The sequence below is a fragment of the Anolis carolinensis genome, chromosome 4 (assembly GCF_035594765.1).
Source record: "Anolis carolinensis isolate JA03-04 chromosome 4, rAnoCar3.1.pri, whole genome shotgun sequence".
Lineage (NCBI taxonomy): Eukaryota > Metazoa > Chordata > Lepidosauria > Squamata > Dactyloidae > Anolis > Anolis carolinensis.
Genome location: NC_085844.1, coordinates 149,477,133 through 149,498,039, shown reverse-complemented (window position 1 = coordinate 149,498,039; position 20,907 = coordinate 149,477,133). Strand labels below are relative to the sequence as shown.

General features: G+C 39.0%; 1 protein-coding gene across 5 annotated transcripts in view; it reads left to right on the top strand.

Moving 5' to 3' along the window:
- The window catches only part of dpyd (dihydropyrimidine dehydrogenase), a 668,284-nt gene that overhangs the window by 67,629 nt on the left and 579,748 nt on the right, over nt 1–20,907 (top strand). For all 5 annotated transcript variants that reach the window (XM_062977979.1, XM_008109224.3, XM_003220086.4 and 2 more), the window contains exon 3: nt 19,462–19,544. In XM_062977979.1, coding sequence (XP_062834049.1) covers nt 19,462–19,544 — 83 coding nt within the window. The remainder of the gene's footprint in view (nt 1–19,461; nt 19,545–20,907) is intronic.

The following is a 20,907-nucleotide window of genomic DNA, read 5'->3' as shown; positions in this document are numbered from 1 at the left end:
TCTGTGAAGGTTCTCATCATTTGAGAATTTGACCACTGTCTGGTCATTGAAACTACAGTGTAAGGCTGAAGTAGATTGTGTGGCATAACCATGGCTGCACACCTGTGTCTCTTCTTTTTGGTCGTCTCCTTCCTTCCTGACTCTTTGTCTGTTATTCACATCCAATGTTGTAACATATGTGATGTGACATCATGAATTATTTGTGCCTAACCTCACTAACTGCTTTTTGTGGACTGGGAAGACTTGCAAAGCAATGACTTCACTTTACATTTTTGTTAGTGAATGTTACTGGGGGAGAGAAAGAAAGGAAGGCAAATGATGCTATGATCATACATGGACAGGTGCCCCACGGAAATCTAGGTTAGTGCAATATATGCCTCGATATGATGCCACATGAATGTGAATGTACATTGTAGTTGTTTTCTTAATTTGTTTATTTTATGATGCTTATATTTATTATTGATGTATTCTGATCACTGTTTATGTGATTTTAATATGTTGTAAGCTGCTTTGGGTCCCGTGAGGGAGAAAAACGGGATATAAATAAAGATTTATTATTTATTATTATTAGTTTCAAAACTAGGTCTGCAAATAGGGAAAGGATATTGTTGAACAGATGTGTTTCCCTTTTCCTTTATTTTATGTATTCTGTTGTGTAACTAGGCAGGCATGTATAGAGCCACACACTCACACACATGCACACACACAATGAGAATCCGAGAGAGATTGTATAGGCAAGATCCAATACTTGGCAGAATAGCAATGCACTTTTCAATTCAACTCTGAGTACATGTCTGCTCTAGAGAGCTAGAAAATCATTTAGAGCCAATATTTAGAGTACCAAGGGCTGCAGAGGAAGATCCATTGTGCTAATTCTGTATTGCTACCACAGTGTTGAGTTTAAGATTGTTAAACTCCCGAGTAAGAAATTTCATCCTTGAATACTTGGTCTCATTTCAGACATACCCTTCTGCTTTCTCTTACTCTCCCTCTCTTTAGCCATTGCACTTCACATGGTTCATTTTCTCTCAAAGTGTAGAAGTAATATATTACAAGTAATGCCTCTACTTGTAACATATTGCTTTGGTGGTTATGAGGGCACAATGCCATTTTTAAAATAGTATTATGACTGATATGGATTGTTCTGTTTTGATTTCACTTTTTTACTTTTAAAAAACAAATTAGCCAAGATTACTCTTTATTCCTAAAATGTTGCTGAGATGCATTTTGCTGAGATGCATTTTGCTTTTCTGGTACTTTTAAAGTGCATTTAAAAGTAATTTTAAAGTAATCAAAAGTTACCAGGAATACTGTTTATTTGTTTACTAGTTTCAGTGTATTCCTTCTGTTTTGTACTTTTTGAAACTAGTGCCATAACAGCTGAGTATTTCCTCCCCTTTCACAGTATGATCAATGTGATGTCTCAAGGTAGCTGCATCTGATTGGATATATGGTACTATAATATACTCACATCCATTATGTGATCCAATATTGGCTGTAACCTAGCAGTAAAATAAAAAAAACAAACAAACCCTAAAGAGATCACCAAAGCACCAATATATTGGGACAAGATGCAGACATCAATGGAAAAATCCCTGTGAAAGATGATTTGGGTAGATTCTCACCCTGTGTGTTTTTCAGCTAGTCAAAAGCAAAAAATAAAATACCTGAGTGAAAATTTCATATATTGTTAATATATGTGGTTTAATAACATTGTAAATATGTCCTGAAAAAGAATATATGGACTACATAGGGATATAGATACACACAGCCATACATTTAGATTATTCCGACATTTTCTAAAGCTTCAGCAGCCTGTTCACAAAAAAATGAATATATAATACAGAGCAAAAATTGTTGGGGGAAAAACATAGCCATACATTATAAATTATGATTTTATTTTAACCGCTAGAGTTTAATGTAGCCTTTCTCAAGCTAAAGAAATTAATGCAGTCTTAGGAAAAGGGTAAAAAATGATGCCTGCCATAGATGTGGGCGAAACGTCAGGAGAGAATTACTTCTAGAACATGGCCATATAGCCCGGAAAACATACAACAACCCTATGATTCTGTCTACCTTTACAACTGCTGGTGTAAAATAGATTATTTTGTTTAAATTAGATTTCCCCCCCCCCCCATTTTTTTGTGGACTAGAATCCTGTAGAATAGACAAGTCTCAAAAGAGGAGGGGTGCTAAAGTCAGAACATGACAGAGAAAGAAGAGGACAATACTGTCTAATGCAGCTTTAACTAGACATGGGAATATGTGTATCAAAATGTATTAGTGTGATCCTGTAAAACGGTCCTCCTTTTTAGGTATTGCTCTGTCATCTTAGCAGGGTTGTTGTTTGATGTAGGGCATGCAAAATCAAGGCAGCTGTGCTGTCTGAATGGTTTTTATTCTCACAATCTCCACACAAGAGGTTAGTGAACTAACATCTAAGGCAGGGCTATACACAAATCCCTGGTAGGGTTCAAAAATGATGGCCTGCAGCCATTTCTTCTAGCCTGAGGGAAGAAAGGGGGAGTTCTGAAGCCTGGACTGTTTTTAATGAATACAACATGCAATTCAAAATGACTTATGATCCACCATGTCCAAATGGGTCGTGTATTTTTGACCCACAAGTTGTTTGACAATGTCAGACAACTTTGCCATCCCCAACAGGCTGGGAAACTGGAGACATATCACACCTCTAGTGAGCTGCTTGTTGTGGCAGATATTATTTGCTTGAAAGGTCACTAGTTGTGTAGGTGTGCCTGAACGGGATGATCTTCTTGTGATTTAGAGACATTTTTCTTCCCAAGAGCTTTTCATAAAGGACTGCTGCTGCCCTCTCTTCCAGCCAGATGCCCATTATTGGCGATAGCTACATGGTCCCATGCTTCCAGATGTTACTCTGGTAATGTGAAGAGAATGGGAGAGGATTCCTATGTAGCTGTGTTCACAATCTGCGGTGTTCTCCATTTTTTTAAATGTGTACATTTTATCCTATTTTCATTATTGGGAGTCTTTCTGGATTTTGAACAGAATGGAAGTCAATAAAAGTTCAGATTTTATGGAGAATAACGCTTCCATTGTCATGGTTACATAGGTTTGCATGAGAGAGAAAAGCTAGAAGGGATTTTTTTACATTCATAATAATGATCTATCAGTCTGGTTGTTGGTTTAGTTTTTTAATAATTTTTGTTTGGCATGTAATCCTGTTTAATTAGATTCCCCTCTGTTGTTTCAAGATTCCATAAACTGGAGTCTTTCCTACCAGCTGCTGAAGCAGGAGTTACTGTCTAAATGATATTCACAATGAGTATTTGGAAGGTTTACAATTATACCCTTGCTAATAAGTTGTGTTATTTTCCCCAACAATTTTAAGAGCTAATCTTCAGAAGGCATTTTAAAATTAGCTAAAATTCTGTCAAGAGATTTACAAAAATGGTTAGCATGAAGATAATTATGTCACAGTCCTTGGACTCCATCTCTGATTGTGTGCATAAATCAGAAAATGTCAGCTGTGTTTTCCCTTAATAATTATCCTTGCAGCAATATATTACAGTTTAAATTTCTGTTATAATTTTGCTGCCGGTTTATAAAACACAAGGCAGTTGTTGCTAAAGTTTTTCTGCTGATTAAATAATCCAAAGACTTCCCAGAATAACAACTGATTATCATGTCTAGCATTCAAATATCAATAAGCAGATCAATAAAAGCAGGGGAAAGAGCACACTTCTTGATGAATTGAAAATCCTCTTTAGAAGACGGTAATTGTCTTTTAGAGTGTGAGATTTTTAAGAGGATGACTTGTGAGGCTTACATTTTCACAAGCATTTTCTAAATTTACAGTGGCGTGTTGTGGTGCATTGCTGAGACAGATGGCACCTTCTTGAAATTCAAATTAGGCATTTTGAATTAAAGTTCCCATCCTCAATGCCTTTAAAAGTTAGAAATAAAGCAGCCTACATTAAACAGCAACATATAAAGCACCATGAATATTATGCATTATTTCTCGAAGTGCACCACTTTCAAAAATAGGAAAGCAAGTTATAACTGTGTAATGTATTAGTAATATAGAAGCATAGGAAGCCGAATGAGATCCCTGGACTGTTTAGCCCCAAACTGACAGCTCTGTCTGGCAGTTCTTCTCTAGGGTTTCAGGCACGGTTTTTTCACAGCCATCCCTGGTATTATCTGGTGATCTACCATCACATTCTAAATAAAACCAACCATGATTGCTTTAGCTACTTTTAAAAATGTCACCTTTGGAGCAAAGGTGATAGATTTAATATGTCTCTGATGCCTTTCTTAAGTAGGTGTTTGAGACATTATTACCTCTTATCAATCCAGGTATTGGGTGATGTATTTCAGGACTGATATGCACCTTTTGTCTGAAGATGTTCCTTTGTTTGAGACCTTGCTGATGTCTTGCTAATTTTTCCCACCAAAGATGCTTTTAAAAGGAATCCTAATTCCAAAGTAGTAATTGCCTGGAATGTAGTCTACATGAACCAATAGCTCAATTTGCCTGATTTCTGGAGGCTTTGGGCTAATATCGCTAACCTGATTTTGTTTTTGTTTTTCAGCTGAAATTATTGCTTACAGACCATCAGAATTTAGAGTTTTGACCCAAAAAATTCATTAGTTCATTCTTTTTCCTAGGACCCAGAGAACCACGGTTAACTTGTCCTCGATTTGCACTATTCCAAGAGGACTAAGGAACCTCTTACATTTATCTTTCAAAGAGTATTTTTCCTACCAATTGCATTTCCTCAAGACTACTCCCTTTTTCTGTGTTGTGTATGTGTGGTTGGGGGAAGTATTATATTTCCCTAACATTTGAACCATTTTTTCTTTCATCTCCCCCACCTTTTAGTAATCCCTACACTTTCTAACTGTTTAATCCCAATACATTACAGCCTTCCAAACTTGTGCATGCTTAGTATCTCCCCATCCCAAAGAAAATGATGTTCAGTTTTATATCTACTGTTTGCTATTCCCCAATGCAACTATTCCATATATCTTGCTTGCTGTATGTTCAGTAAAATTCTCCTTTTAGAGAATTTTGTGGGAATCCAATTTATCTAAAACACACCTTTGCCAAAATAAAAAAAATCCCTGAAAGGCATATGTACTCCGAACATGTATGCATTTATTTGTTTATAAGTTAATGTTGTCTGTATCCAAGAATACCAAAATTATTTCCTATTTCTAGATGGTTTTATACATACAGAATGGAACATTGTTTTATTGTATATTCATTTTTCATTGCTATTAGCATACTAAATTAATATGTATAAAATTGCTATTTGCATCATAAACTAATATATATAGAATACATATTACATTTGTTCCAATAGGTGTGCGATAGGAACAGGTTGATTAAACATTTTGTAAGTACAAAGTGAATACTAACCATACTAGCTAAGTAGTTCTTCCCACTCCTTGAAGTTTGTCCAGAAACTGCTGAAAAGTCCAGCAAAACTGACAGAATCACACTTACATTGCCATTTGTCATGGAATACATCGGGCAGATCTACATGGACTGATTAATCAAGGCTGATTTGGCAGTGGGAGTACTCACTGCCCAGTGGTGCTAAACATGATTCAGCACTGCTGGATGGCCACGCTTCCTGTCTGCCCCCCGTCCATATCCTGTTCTTCCTCCTACCCTCCATATTGTCACCTGCAGTGATGTTGGTCCTATGTGTTGGCAATCACATGCAGTGATATAGGACAGGCAACAGGACACTGCAGGAGGGAAGAGTGAGAAGAGGAGGAATCTTCCCTCTCTATTTCCCCTGATATCTATCTCAGGCAACAGCTGACAAGTAGGACAAAACATGGATGGCCGATTGGGGGGGGGGGGTTATTGCCACCCTGTGTTTCTGGGCTTCTTGATTACACAGGTTGGTAGCGAGAATGGTTGTGTTTGGTTCCATTTCATTCTGGTCCAACTGTTCTGACAGGCCCAAAGTTGGGGGATAGTCAGAATTCTGTGCAAGGCTGTGTTAAGATGGGCTTGCCCCGCATTACCCTATGGTAGCATTTAGCTACCATAGAGCTGATCTGGCTTTACATTGAACAAAGTGCGCAGTGTAGATGTGGCCTCCGTTACCTCACTTTGAAAGTCTTTTTTGGAGTAATATGCAGTGATGTATGGAGGACAGTCATGAAAGCCATCTTCATCCCCAAAAGAAAACATCCTTCCTGACAGGGCAGCTTCTTTCTCGGAAATGGGGGTGGAATGTATATGTGAAAATATTTTTGAAAACATAGTGGGGAAATGTGTTTCCTGATTGTCAAGAAATCCTGATATTGAAAGTTATGGGCTGATAAAAATATTTGACGTTTGGGCTTAATTTTGTTCAAAATTCACATGTGATTTATTTTGCTTCAAAATCTGACATTCTCTGCCTAGGAGACAGTATTTGCTGTGCAGAAATATTACTTTCTGTGTATAAAGTGTTTTGGTCATAGAAAGTTGTTTTCTGTGCAGAAAATTTTGTTTTCCGCACAAAAGGGTGACTTTTTCATAGAGTAAGTTCTGAATTCTGAAACGGGTTTGAATAATTTCTTGCAGCAGGGGGAAAGTTGCTAAGGATTGCTCATTGCTTCTTTCAAGATGAAACTAGTACTGATTTCCATTTTACTTCCTAGCCATCCCTCTCCATTGCTCACAGCACCCATGACCATTTTATCCCTGTCATTGTGACACCTTCACCACTAACCGACATGACCACAACTATAGAAAATATGTGATAAGATTATGTGCATTTTTGAAACTAATGCCTACACTGGCCCTATTTTGCTGATGACTGGAAGAGTTGTAACATGCAGGGCAGTTTCTCCCTTTCCATAAAGCTAAAATACAGAGAGTGAGATGAGTAATGGTGGGGGCACTGATTTGAGGTGTCATTAAGCTCTTGTCTGTAGTTAAGATGGTAATGGAGGAAGCTCCTACAGGATTAATAAGATTAGAACTGTGCCTTGTGTTTTTAAGATCTCAGATTACAGTGAGACCTGCTGAGACAAACAAGCAATGATAGAGCTCCCTTTGAATGCATTACAACTGGAAATTAGCTGAATCACTCAAACTGTTGTAACCTGCAAACTCTTTGTATGGTGAGGAATGACAATAAAGGATAGTGTGGCAATTCTTTACATTAGCAAAACTGGAGATTAAATTTAGTGTGTACTTTAGTTATAGGGTGAAAGTCAGGGGCACATGACCCATGATTTTTCTACATGTTAAATCTGGATCAATTGAATTACATTCTGCTATTATAACTAGATATTGTTATGGCAAGAAGAGCAGATGATAGGAACTTAATAAGAGTAACAAAAAGGAATCTTAATCCAGACACAGCAGAGATGCTTCTGATGAGTTGAAAGGTAGATCATGGAATAGGGATTCAGTATATGTTGGATGGTATTACTTTCCTATTGCAATTTCACATTTGCAACTTGGATACAGCCTTAAGCCTGGAGACCCAAGTTATAGCAGTGGTTGGGAGTGCATTTCTACAGTTGAGGAGCAGGTGTGTCAACTGCATCTGTTACTGGAGATAACTGATTTAGGCATGGGGGCAAATGATGTTTGGATTATTCTAGCGCACTCTATGTGGGGCTGCCTCTGGAAGCCTTTTGCAAACTTTGGTGGGTCCAAAATAATGTGATCAGCATGCTGACTGGGATTGGCTTCAGGGAACATAGAAATCTCCTTTGTAACTAGTATTGGTTGCTAATATGTTACCAGGAAAAGTGGGAATTATGAGTTAAAGCTCTATACATCCTAGGGTCACACTATCTGAAAGACTATATCATCTGATATAAAATTGCCTGCGTTTTAATTTTTTCTCTTGATCCCACCACTTTTGTGAGGACAGTTGGTGTGGATTTGAGAGAGAATCTCACTGGAGGTTGCTTCCAAGCCGTCAAACTCTCTTCCACTGGGGACTGTGTTGGCCCCCTCTCCGTTTTCCTTTTTCCACCAAGGAAAGACCTTTCCCTTTAGACAAGTTTTGCACTGTTCTGATTACTTTCAATGTACAGTAGACTCAAGAGAAGTAGATGACTGTGTACAATAATACAGTAGACACTCAGTTAACCAGAACTCAAACAGCCAAACTTTTAAGCAACTGGCAAAAAAATCAAAGAAATAATACTTTAAATAAAAGTAAAAATAATATTTTATTAATTTTTTAAAAAATACTTAAAATAATATGGTAAAACTATATTCCATTACGTTAACTTTGTCTTTGTTTTTACTTGTTTTTAATTGCTGTATTTTTATATTAATATCTAGTCAATATAGAGTTTATGGTATGATATAGTATGGGGTATAGTATTTGGCCTATTTTTAATGGCAATTCTAAAACAACTAGAAACTACATTTATCTGGCATCTACCAATCCCAATGGGTGCCATTTTACTGAGAATCTGTCTGCCTGGTCCTCTTCTGGGTCAGGAGGGGTGTTCTAGGAGCGAGGAGTGATGTCAGGTATTCCTCTTCTTCAGAAGAGGAAGGGGAGCAGGAAAATGTTCAAGAATCTGAGGGTGAATTGGAGTCTGAGGAGGAGATTTTGCTAGTACCATCATTCCTGGAGAGGCGAAAGGAAATAGAGCAGAGACATCGTTCAGCTAGATTAGCTGCCAGAAATGCAGCTGAGTAATTAGGAACTGCCCTAGCAGCTGTGTGGGGACCCAGGGCTATAAATGCCGAAGCAGGTGCAGCCAGCTCTTGCTGGTAACAAACTGAATCTAATGCCTTCGCTCTCCGTGTGTCTGCTCTGGATTTATTGCTGTTTCTTTGTCTGAAGTAAGACTTCCTGGCTTTCTTTTGCATTATACCACTGGGTGTACTGTACTTTATATTTTGCTGAAGTAAAGCAGTTTTTATTTACTTACCACAGTGTCTTAAGGCTGTTCTTGAAAGACAAAACAGGACAATCTACTGTACCTTCATCTACATTTTTCAGTTTTAAATGCTTTTACATTGTTTGAAATTTTCTCTTTAATGAGGAAGTTTATGTAATGGTGTTTTAAAGGATTGTTATGACTAGGTTTTGGCTTTTGTTTTAATCTGTGCTATGTGACCCAATATTGGGGAAGAAACATCTACACTGCTATATAAAGCAGTTTGAAACTGCATTACATGGTCAGTGTAGAGTCATATAATGCAGTTCAATGCAGTTATACTGCATTGTAAGAGGTTACACTTACCATATGATGCAGCTTCAAACTGTTCTATATAGCAGTGTAGATTAGCCAGGGAAAGTGTGCGGGCAAGCAAGCAAGCAAACAAACATGTACTCATAAAACAACTTGATTGATTGGACTTAAACTTTACACCGTATGAGAGATTTTTTTTTTTCAGGATGGTATGTGGTCTGAATGTAGAAAGCCAAAGAATGAGCAGGTCAGTGTGTGCATGTGACACAGACATTTCTATACCTTGTTTTATGATTGAAGGTTATTTGCCTTATACCTGTTGATCTGAATCTGTTTGGCTATGATAGGAATTTCTGTTTTGGTCACCTAAGCTTCCAAAGCTACAAAACCCATCTTTTGCTTTTGGCAGAAATATATCCCAGAGTGCATCTACATTGTAGAAATAATGCACTGTGATACCATTTGGATGGCCATAGCTCCATTCTGTGGAATCATGGATTTTTGGGTTGCTGTGACACCAAACCTCTCTGACAGGCTCTCTCCACACAGCTGTATAAAATTCCACATTATCTGCTTTGAACTGTGGTGTGTGGCAGTGTGGACTTAGATAATGCAGTTCAAAGCCAATATTGTGGATTATCTGCCTTGATATTTTGGGTTATATAGCTGTGTGGAATGGCCCAGGGAAAGATAAGTTTATTCCCAAACTACAAGTCCTAAAATTCTGTAGCATAGTGCTATGGCAGTTAATGTGGTGTCAAAGTGCTATAATTCTGCCATTTGATACAGCCAGTCACAAGCCTACAACTGGCATACATGCAATATTAACAGCCAGAACAAAGCACTTCCTTTTTGGTATCTGATGCTTCTTACAGGCTGCATTTCTGCACCCCCAAATAAAATGCTTTTTAAATTGCTATTTATTTACATCTGACTCCCTGTAACAGGAGATGTTAATTTAATACCCAACACTGACATTATGTTTATAATCCTGCTTGCAAACAGACTACAATGTCGACTGACCTCCTCCCATCCCTCTATACTTCTGACTTTGCTACTGTGTCTCTTTTTATTTGCCTTGCTGTTGTAAACCTCCTTGAGTTGTTTGGCTTGGTATCATACAGCATTACACAACTGTTAAAAGAGATAAGATATAAATACTGTATAATTAGACCATCACAGTTGAAACTTTTGAGACCTTATCAAGACCCACAGGAAATAATTTGGCAGAAAGCCATAAGGATATTTTCTCCTCCCTATCCCAAAGCGCCCTCCCCCCATCATTCCCTGCTTGTGTTGTCATTTTGTACTTTAATTGCTGCTAAGAGCTGGGAATTAATTACTTTTAATCTTTTTGTTTTGCAAATGTCATAGGGCAAAACTAGACGCGATGATAAATATGTGGCTGTCATTGAGATCCTTGTCCCCTCCATAACTTGCCTAGCTACTGACGTCACAATGTGTTGTGTTCGCCTGCCCATGTTTCATGTCCAGTGGCAGGTAGGACAAGGAAATTGCAAAGTGTTGTGACATCAAGATGTGCCTGGACTGAAATATTATTACAGATATTAGTGTGCCTGCATATTGGTGTACAGAGATCCAGTTATAAAATCTCAATGACCAAAGTCTAGCTGGATTACTCCAATAATGGAAGTCCTTCTACCAGCGGATCCCTCAGTTACAGATTCCCCCTATCTTCTCCCAAAATTTACACTAGTGATTTTGGAGGGCCTGTACAGAATCATTTGAGGAAGTTGCTGAAATGTTCTCTGTGGCGGGGACACAAATATTTGTCCTTGCATGCCTCAGTAAAATGGTTGATTATTTACATCAATAAGACGGAAGAACAAAGTCCTAGAGGCGGAGAGGTCAGGTGCTGCTGCAATGTTTGTGTTAGGTTTCTGGCTCCCTAAACTTTAGGTCATTTGCTTTAGATATCTTTAGAAAAGAAGAATCCACATGAGTTAGTTTTTAATAGATGCACAAATATGAGTGATCGTGATTCTTTATTTTTTTTAAAGTAGCATTCCAGGTACTGATCCCAGCTTATTAAACCATCAACTATAGATTGACCATGTTGTTGTGGGCAAAAATAGCATTTCCTCATCTTCCAATTTAAATAGTCCTGTGTATTGCAAGAGGTCTATTGGAGGCAGGACATCAATTTTTGAAGCCTTGGAACAGCTTGCCAATACCTTGTTTTGAAAATGTGATTCTACAATTTTCTTTTACGGAAGTTTTTTCTTTTCTTCCAATAAATGTTGTAATTTGAGAATGCAGTGGATATTTTTTTTACTTCTTTAGTATTTTACAGGATTATTTCTGAGAACCAGTGTGGTGCGGTGGTCTGAGTACATATACATTGTTGAATTAAAGTTTGACACCGCTTTAACTGCCATGGCTCATTGAAGTAAAATAATGGAAGTTGTAGTCAATGAAGCACCAGCACCAGGAGGCTAAACGCCTTGTAAAACAACACTTTCCATGATTCCACCACATTGAGCCATGGTGGTTGAAGAGGTGTCAAACTATATTAATTCTATAGATCAGATGTACCCTACGATTCTGAGGGACCAGAGTTCAAACCCTCACTCAGCCATGGAAATCCTCTTGGTGACCTTAAGTGTATCTTCACTGCTTAGAAAAGACAATACTGATCCAGAATGGGGTAGTCCTGTAAGTGTTACTCACAGTGCACAGCACCAAGAGACCATTGAGACTGACTGGCATCTGCATTGCATGCCCCTGAGTTGTTCTAATGGCTGGATGGTGGCCGCATGGCCAAGTGGAACTGAAACTGGTTTTGCACCCTTATCCCTTACTGTGCCCATGTCATTCTGGTCTTTACAGTGCCCACCTGGCATGGAAATAGTGCTGCTCACCACTCAGCACTTAAAATGACAACAGCTGGAGCTAGAAAGCAATGCAAGAGAGGGAAAGGGGGAAAGGAGGAATAGCACAGTAGAGTTTACTTTAGATTTTCAAGGAAAATTCAAAGCAACCCATGACGTTGGTTAGCACAGTTCAAGGCCTTGGCCCATGTTAATGTGAATCAGCTCCAGGGTTGTGCAATCACCTTGGAGCTGATTCCTCCTCCACAATAAAAGTATCAATAAAGTTATAACTTTAGGTAAGTCACAAACTCTCAGTCTCAAGCAAATGAAACCCCTCTGAGTAAATCTTGCCAAGAAAACACTTTGTTAGCATCTCCAAAAATTGGAAATGAGTTGAAGGCAAAGAGCAGCAAAGATTACTTTAGGATATGTGTATCCTATGATGGGAGAAATAATAAAGCAGAATATTTAGACATGAGGCTAAACAGAGGACAGCCTTAATGTGTACTTTATGTGTTTATTTATTTATTTATTTAAAAGAAATGGCCTTGCAGATTCCTTGAAAAATAGATGAAAGAAAAGAGCTCCTTACACAGGCTTGCTTCAAATACCCTTTGCTGATTTGGTAATTATGTCTTAGCAGTGTCAGTAGAGTAGCATGATGTTTAATAGTGTATATTAAAATGTCTGTAGCATTATCTCAAAAGTTATAACAAGCTAATTTTGATGTTAGCTGGACAAGTTGATAAGGCCTTTTTAATAAAGCAATATAAAGCAGCTTGGGTAATTATTTTTCATTCATGTTTGTCTTTTAAAGAACTGAGCTATCTGTCATAATTTCACAATAGCTACAGACAGGGCATCATTAGGAAATGGTTGCAGGATTGGCAGTGTGGGTGACATTATGTAAATATATTTGCACCATCCTCTTCTAGATGGAGCACATTAAATATACATATTGGACCATGCGTCTAAACATTATCATGTATCATAAAAAGCAAGCTGGAAGATTTATTTAAAAGGAAGTCTAATGGATACTTCTTGATTGAAAAATTAAATGGTTGTAGAGATGTTTTCTTTCTGTTGGTCAGTCCAATTAATCCCAGAACATTCCTAACATTCTATACAAAAAGGGACAGATTTTTAAAATTATTTTCTAGAAACATTACATTTATTATAGAAACAGTAAGCAGCATTTACATATTATGGCCCTAAACATTACGTTAAGGGATATGGTGGAATTTTTAAATATTTTTTGTTTTTGATTAAAATATTTTGACTTTTGCTTTCAAAATAAAAACTGGTGGTGACTCAGAGAGCAATTGAAAGAAGAATGTGTGGTGTGACAATAAGAGATAAAGTCAGCAATAAAGAGCTGTATCAAAGAACTGGGGTACATGATGTGGTCAATGAAATCAATGAGGCAAAAAGAAGATGGACAAGGTATATAGCATGAAAAAAAAGACAACCAATTGACATGTTGACTAATGAAATGGATACCAAGAGACCACAAACGGCTCTTGGGCAGCCTCGTACTCGATGGGATGAACCAATGGTTAAGCTATTCAGCAGAAACGGAAAAATAAAAAAACGACCAGATTGTATATTTTGTCAAATGGTAGATTTGCATGAAGTCCAAAAGAGTGGATTGATGACAAATTGGATAGGATAGGATTAAAATATCTCACCATGTAACACAGTCTTAGGGTGATGAACAATAAAACCAGTTAACCTGTAATAAAAGTAACAAATAATTTAAATAGACTAATGGCATAACAAACAGTCTGATATGTTAAAACAATTAAAATAATAATAGAAAACTAACACGTCTGCAGGTTTTTAAAATGATAAGATTTTTAGTGGCCAAAATGTAAGGTAAAGGTAAGTTTCCCCCTGACATTAAGTTTAGTTGTGTCCAACTCTGGGGATTGGTGCTCATCTTAGTTTCTAAGATGAAGAGCTGGCATTGTCCATAGATATCTCCAAGGTCATGTGGCTGGCATGACTGCTTGGAGCGTTATTATTTTCCCGCTGGAGCAGTACCTAGTAACCTACTCGCATTTACATGTTTTCGAACTGTTAGGTTGGCAGAAGCTGATGCTAACAGCAGGAACTCACCCTGCTCCCTAAATTCGAACCACTGACCTTTCAGTCAGCAAGCTCAGCAGCTCAGTGATTTAACCCGCTAGTTAATAGTAGCATGTTACTCATTATTAATAAACAATGGATAGCATGGCACTCCTAGCATTTAATGGGCAATAAGCTATTTTTTTACATTTCCAAACTGTTGTACTGATCCTGTATAGAACTTGTTGAAGAGCTGCAGTATGTTTTCAGATGGCTGGTGGAGGCAAGGTAAACCTAAGATTTTTTACCACCTAAGAAAATATAACCCTCAGTGTATTAACTCAAGCTCCACCTACACTGCAATATAAAATCCAGATTATCTTCACTGAACTGGATTATATTAGCCTACACTGCTATATAATACAGTTCAAAGCAGATAATCTGGATTTTATATGGCAGTGTTGATGGGGCCCCAGCACACACATTAACCAATTTTGGCCCCATTATTTTATGTGGAGAGGCAAAAAAAAAAAAAAAAAAAAGCAACAGTTCGAATCTAACAGCAATGAATTAAATCAGGAGTGGTAAAATAGCAGCTATTGCCCTCAACCTCCAGTCTCCCCATTTTTTTAAAAAAAGTACCTGAATCATAGAATCATAGAATAGTAGAGTTGGAAGAGACCTCATGGGCCATCCAGTCCAACCCCCTGCCAAGAAGCAGGAAATCGCATTCAAAGCACCCCCGACAGATGGCCATCCAGCCTCTGCTTAAAAGACTCCAAGGAAGGAGCCTCCACCACAGCCCGGGGGAGAGAGTTCCACTGTCGAACAGCCCTCACAGTGAGGAAGTTCTTCCTGATGTTCTGGTGGAATCTCCTTTCCTGTAGTTTGAAGCCATTGTTCCGTGTCCTAGTCTGCAGGGCAGCAGAAAACAAGCTTGCTCCCTCCTCCCTATGACTTCCCTTCACGTATTTGTACATAGCTATCATGTCTCCTCTCAGCCTTCTCTTCTGCAGGCTAAACATGCCCAGCTCTTTAAGCCGCTCCTCATAGGGCTTGTTCTCCAGACCCTTAATCATTTTAGTCGCCCTCCTCTGGACGCTTTCCAGCTTGTCAACATCGCCCTTCAACTGTGGTGCCCAGAATTGGACACAGTATTCCAGGTGTGGTCTGACCAAGGCAGAATAGAGGGGGAGCAGGACTTCCCTGGATCTAGACGCTATTCCCCTATTGATGCAGGCCAGAATCCCGTTGGCTTTTTTAGCTGCTGCATCACATTGTTGGCTCATGTTTAACTTGTTGTCCACGAGGACTCCAAGGTCTTTTTCGCACACACTGCTGTCAAGCCAGGCGTCCCCCATTCTGTATCTTTGATTTCCATTTTTTCTGCCGAAATGAAGTATCTTGCATTTGTCCCTGTTGAACTTCATTTTGTTAGTTTCGGCCCATCTCTCTAGTCTGTCAAGATCATTTTGAATTCTGCTCCTGTCTTCTGGAGTGTTAGCTATCCCTCCCAGTTTTGTGTCATCTGTAAACTTGATGATCGTGCCTTCTAACCCTTCGTCTAAGTCGTTAATATAGATGTTGAACAGAACCGGGCCCAGGACGGAGCCCTGCGGCACTCCACTTGTCACTTCTTTCCATGATGGAGATGACGCATTAGTGAGCACCCTTTGGGTTCGTTCACTTAGCCAATTGCAGATCCACCTAACCGTAGTTTTGTCTAGCCCACATTTTACTAGTTTATTTGCCAGAAGGTCGTGGGGGACTTTGTCGAATGCCTTACTGAAATCCAGGTAGGCTACATCCACAGCATTCCCTGTATCGACCCAACTCGTAACTCTATCGAAAAAAGAGATCAGATTAGTCTGGCATGACTTGTTTTTGGTAAATCCGTGTTGACTATTAGCAATGACCGCATTTGTTTCTAAGTGTTCGCAGACCACTTCCTTGATGATCTTTTCCAGAATCTTGCCTGGTATCGATGTGAGGCTGACCGGACGGTAATTGTTTGGGTCGTTCTTTTTTCCCTTCTTGAAGATAGGGACCACATTCGCCCTCCTCCAATCTGCTGGGACTTCTCCCGTTCTCCAAGAACTCTCGAAGATAATTGCTAGTGGTTCTGAAATAACTTCCGCTAATTCCTTCAATACTCTTGGATGTAGCTGATCTGGCCCTGGGGACTTGAATTCGTATAGAGAGGCCAGGTGTTCCTGGACAACTTGTTTCCCTATTTGGGGTTGGATTTCCCCCAATCCTTCATCCATTCCATGTTGCTGAGGTAGAAGATGGCTTTCTTTTTGTGAGAAGACCGAGGCAAAGAAGGCATTGAGCAGTTCTGCCTTTTCCCTGTCCCCTGTCGCCATCACCCCATCTTCTCCTTGCAGAGGCCCTATCGCCTCCTTTTTCTTCCTTTTTCTACCAACGTAAGCAAAAAATGCACTCACACTGTTTATAGTCTAAGTGTTGTGATGGAGTCTTCAAGTACTGATATTACTAGTTGTATTAGAAGAGGCAGGAAGACTGCTCGTGAGCAAGACTCCAATGAGGAACAACAAAGGAAGAGAATCCGGGAAATACTTATGCAGCCCACTGATGATGATACCTTTGAGGGTTTTGAAGGGGATTGTGGGACTGTGTCAGGAGGATGGGATGTCAGACTCTGGGAGTGAAGTGATGGATTGGACTAAGGTTCAGGAGATCTGGGAGATTTTTGAGGAGCCCACAAGCAGTGGTACATTTGAGGGATGGCACAGAGAAGATACAGATGGATCCCGGGGAGTTATGGGTTTGGCTAGAAGGTGGTCTGGCTGGAGAGATCGTAGAAGGGCTGCAGCTGGAGGTGGGGTGTTGGGTGACTCCAGCTCTGATGAGGATTTGCAGCAACCAGCTGTGGATGAGGCATTGGCTGGCTCAAGTTCAGAGGAGGACTTGTAGATAAAAGTAGGTTTGTTGCTAATGTAACTTGGCAATCGGCAAGGTGTTTGTTGGGCGCTTTCGGGATCTCTGTTTCAGAAGTTTGGAAGACTACTTTGGGACCTGCCGGCTTGCCTCTGTCACTTTGGCTCTTTGTGTTTACCTTGGACTGGAATTCAGTGACTGTGACTTCTCCCTGATGACTTGGACTGGAACTCGATGCCTGTGACTTCTTCCTAATGGACTGGATGTTGCGGCTGTGACTTCTAATTTATGACGCGGTTTAGCTTTAACTACGTTTTGGGGCATTGTGTGGCCGTTGGTCACTGTGGGTAATAGCTGGTAGCTTTCCTGTGTTTGTTTAGCTCCAACCAGCAGGTGGAGCGAGTTCCCAGCCTTTTCAACTAAGTTTGTTTTAATCTGGATTATTTCCCAGGATAATCCAAATTATATACTAGTTTGGGTCTTTTGAGTTCCTTTTGGACATTGTTACCTCACACTGAAAAGAAAGTGTTTTGAGTCTCCTTTTGGTTGTTTCTTATGCTCCTTTGTGTTGTTTTTGCAATAAACTGAGTTGTTTATATTGGCTGGCATCTGACTTGTAACACACACCATCTTTGAGTGCAATTTATTATAGTTCTACTGATATTATTTTAAAACCAGGAGAGAGACTGGGCTCGTATATATCTATATCTAAAAGTGAACATATATGTGTGTTTGTACCACAAAGGCTTCATGGATCTGGATCTAACTTGGAACACATACCCTTCATGATCCAATTAAAAAAACTGGTGGGATGTAAACTAAAAAAAAACACCCCTTTTGTTTGCTGTTTTATTTTTAAAATGACCTATGTTGGTGGCCCATTAACCTCTCACTATGGTGCTCAGATGCAACCACAAGATGGTAGTATACAGATAGAAAGGCTACCGCAGAGAGAGAGATGATAAATGTAAAAGGTTAGTTCATATGGTAAGCAGGGAGATGCTCTAGGAGCCTCCGATACCCTGGAGACGTTCTAAGGAAGGCCTTCTCAGAGGGAGAGGCAAAAATGGAAGCGAGATGGAAAAGGGAGAAAGGGTTCCTTAAGAAGACACAATTTGGGTAATAATCCAGTTCTTAACAGAATTCTATATTCAGTGTATTTCTGAGTTCATCTGTGCTGAGATGTTTTACAAATTTATGAACGATCCCATTAAAAATGCATTCCTGGGAAACTCTGGGTACATACGCTAGTGTGAAATATAACCCATACTCGCCGTGAGTTAGATCCTGGCTGTCTCCATGAAGTTCTTGCAGGATAAAACTGTGTTAATCTAATTTAGTTAGTCCCATGTTTAGAAAAGTCGAGGTGCTCTGGAGCAACCTGATAGTGCTTTGGTGCAGTGTGGACAGGAGGATCAGGTCAGATTTGGACTGATCCAACCATCCACTTGGGACATGTTGGCACTACTTTCCCAGTTTCATAAGTGCAGGATCTCACATTAATCTCTGCAGCCATCTGAGAATGGTGACGGTGCCAACATCTTTCTCAAATGGCCACAGAGCATCATGTGAGCTCCTGGCAATTGCGAGCTCCCCATTTTGATATCAGCAGAGGTCCCCAAGTGACCAGGAGCTCACATGGAGCTCTATAGCTGTCTGGAAATGGCAACTGCAACATGGATGATAAAGTGATGGTCCAGCTGGGCTGATGCAATCTCAACTTGGCTGAATCATCTGTACTCTGAACTGTCAGTTAGGGCTCCAAACAGCAATTGGCATCTCTTATATAAAAGGACATCAAAGTTTTTCATTTGGAATTAATTTCTTTTATAGCAATGGATGATTGAATTCATGGATGCAGAATCTGAAGATATGTAGAGCTGACTATACATGATTTATTGAGTTTAGTTCTCCATGTTTGTGTTAATTGGCAGCAATGCTTCACAAACCACCTTTTCACATGGCACTAGACTCCTCCTTCCCCTTTGTGTACTTGTTTATCCTATGATTTTGAAACCTGATTCATGTTCAGACTATTTCCTTTCCAAACTGTAAACATATGCAACTTTGGCAGATCTTTCTGAATGCATCCCCCTCTGCTGTTAGGTACAGAGCACAAATGCAGTTGTTCTTCCTTCTCAGATTGGAAGAGGAGGACAAGGAAAGCAGACAGGAAGAAATTTTATCTCTCACATTATAGAATGTTGATAAAAGGATTGTCATGGCAACCATATCATAAGCTTCATGTGTACTTTATGGCTGAGTTCATAGTGTCATTTTTAATTACTCTTATGCAATTAAAGGCAAAAATGAGTAATATATATGAATACATAATCAATATAATCAGCTATGTTTACACTGAGAGCAAACGCTAGTAATTTATCCAACTAGAATGGAGGGTTTTAGCCAACTTGGAATTGTATTTTAATTGTGTGTGCTCTTTTTTGTATTATTATTATTATTATTATTATTATTATTATTATTATTATTATTGCAGAGCTGTGAGAGACTGGAAAATAATTTTGATGACATCAAGCACACGACTCTTGGGGAGCGTGGAGCCCTTCGAGAAGCAATGAGGTAAGCCTGGGTCACCATAGCAACAGTCACAGATGTGGTAAAGAAAGAGTCATTCTTCATTATTGGGGGAACAAATGAGTTCATTGCCACTATTCAGCTCTATTCTCTGAGGTATTAATTTGTCAGCGGAGCAGCTTCCCTTGAGGCTGTACTTCGGTTTTGAAGCTCCGCAAACGCTAAGCCTCCCTGCACACTAAAAACGTAAATGTTTAATTTGTTACTAAAAACGCTTAAGGGGGCGCCTTGTTTTATATTTATAATAAACTGTGGGAACGAGTGAAAAAATGTTCATCTAAACTGTGCAAGTATTAAGAAAATTGAACAACAATTTCTTTCTTTTCCTTAGAAAAAAACTGAGGCTGTTTTGGCTTCTAATTTGTGTTTAATTTTCCCAATATAGCAGCCTGTGTAATTTCTTTTTCTATTAGACTTTAATGGGATTATACTACTGTAAGTTAAAATGAACGACTTTCTCCTTTCAAAGGGAGAGTATATTCCTGTATTTCCTACTTTTTATTAGCCAGTTCTTCATTCAGTTCTTTTTATGCACTTAAGTCCCAGGACTTGGGATGGGATATGCTTATAGTTTCAGTAATACTGGGATTTTATGGCAACAGTACAAAACTATTAAGTAAATATACTAGTGCAAATGTTTACAGTTGGTTCACTAGGGGCTCTGAAGCTGTATTGCAAACTACATGTTGGAGGGGAATCCCTGGTCTTTCCCCTGAAATAGGCTTCAGTGGTTCTCATTCATATGTTAAGTACAACACATGTGTTCAGCCACAGTCTCAATGGTTTTTAATTTTCACTGTCACTGGAGTTGTTTCTGGTCTCTATCTATTTATCTGTGAACCAGAGCTGGCAGAAGACATTTTGCCACATGAATTGGAACACAATTGATGTCTGCATTCCCATCCCTCTTCACCAATGTTTACTATAAAGTCTTAATACTTCATTCACACACATATTTTCTGTTTTAATCTCATCCCTTCTCTAGCTGAAAAAGATCTCTGCACTTTGATGCAAATCAACACTAGCTGAATGCAAACACATCCCGGAAGTCAAAATTAAAGTGCAAAGTGTAAAGATGTTTTTGGTTATGTATTATTATGATTATATAATTATTATGTATTCCCTTCAAAACAGCAATTTCAGCTGCTTTTCACTGTGGACAATGTGCAGGTGTAATGACTTGTGTAAAGACAGTAGTTCTTCGGTTACAGTTGACTTGAGAATACGCTATTTGTTTATCTGACATCTTTCTGAATCAGTCTTCGGTTCAATACCTGTGAGTCCATGGTGTAGCTGTTAGAATTTCTGGGAGTTGAAGGCCAAAACATCTGGGGACCCACAGGTTGAG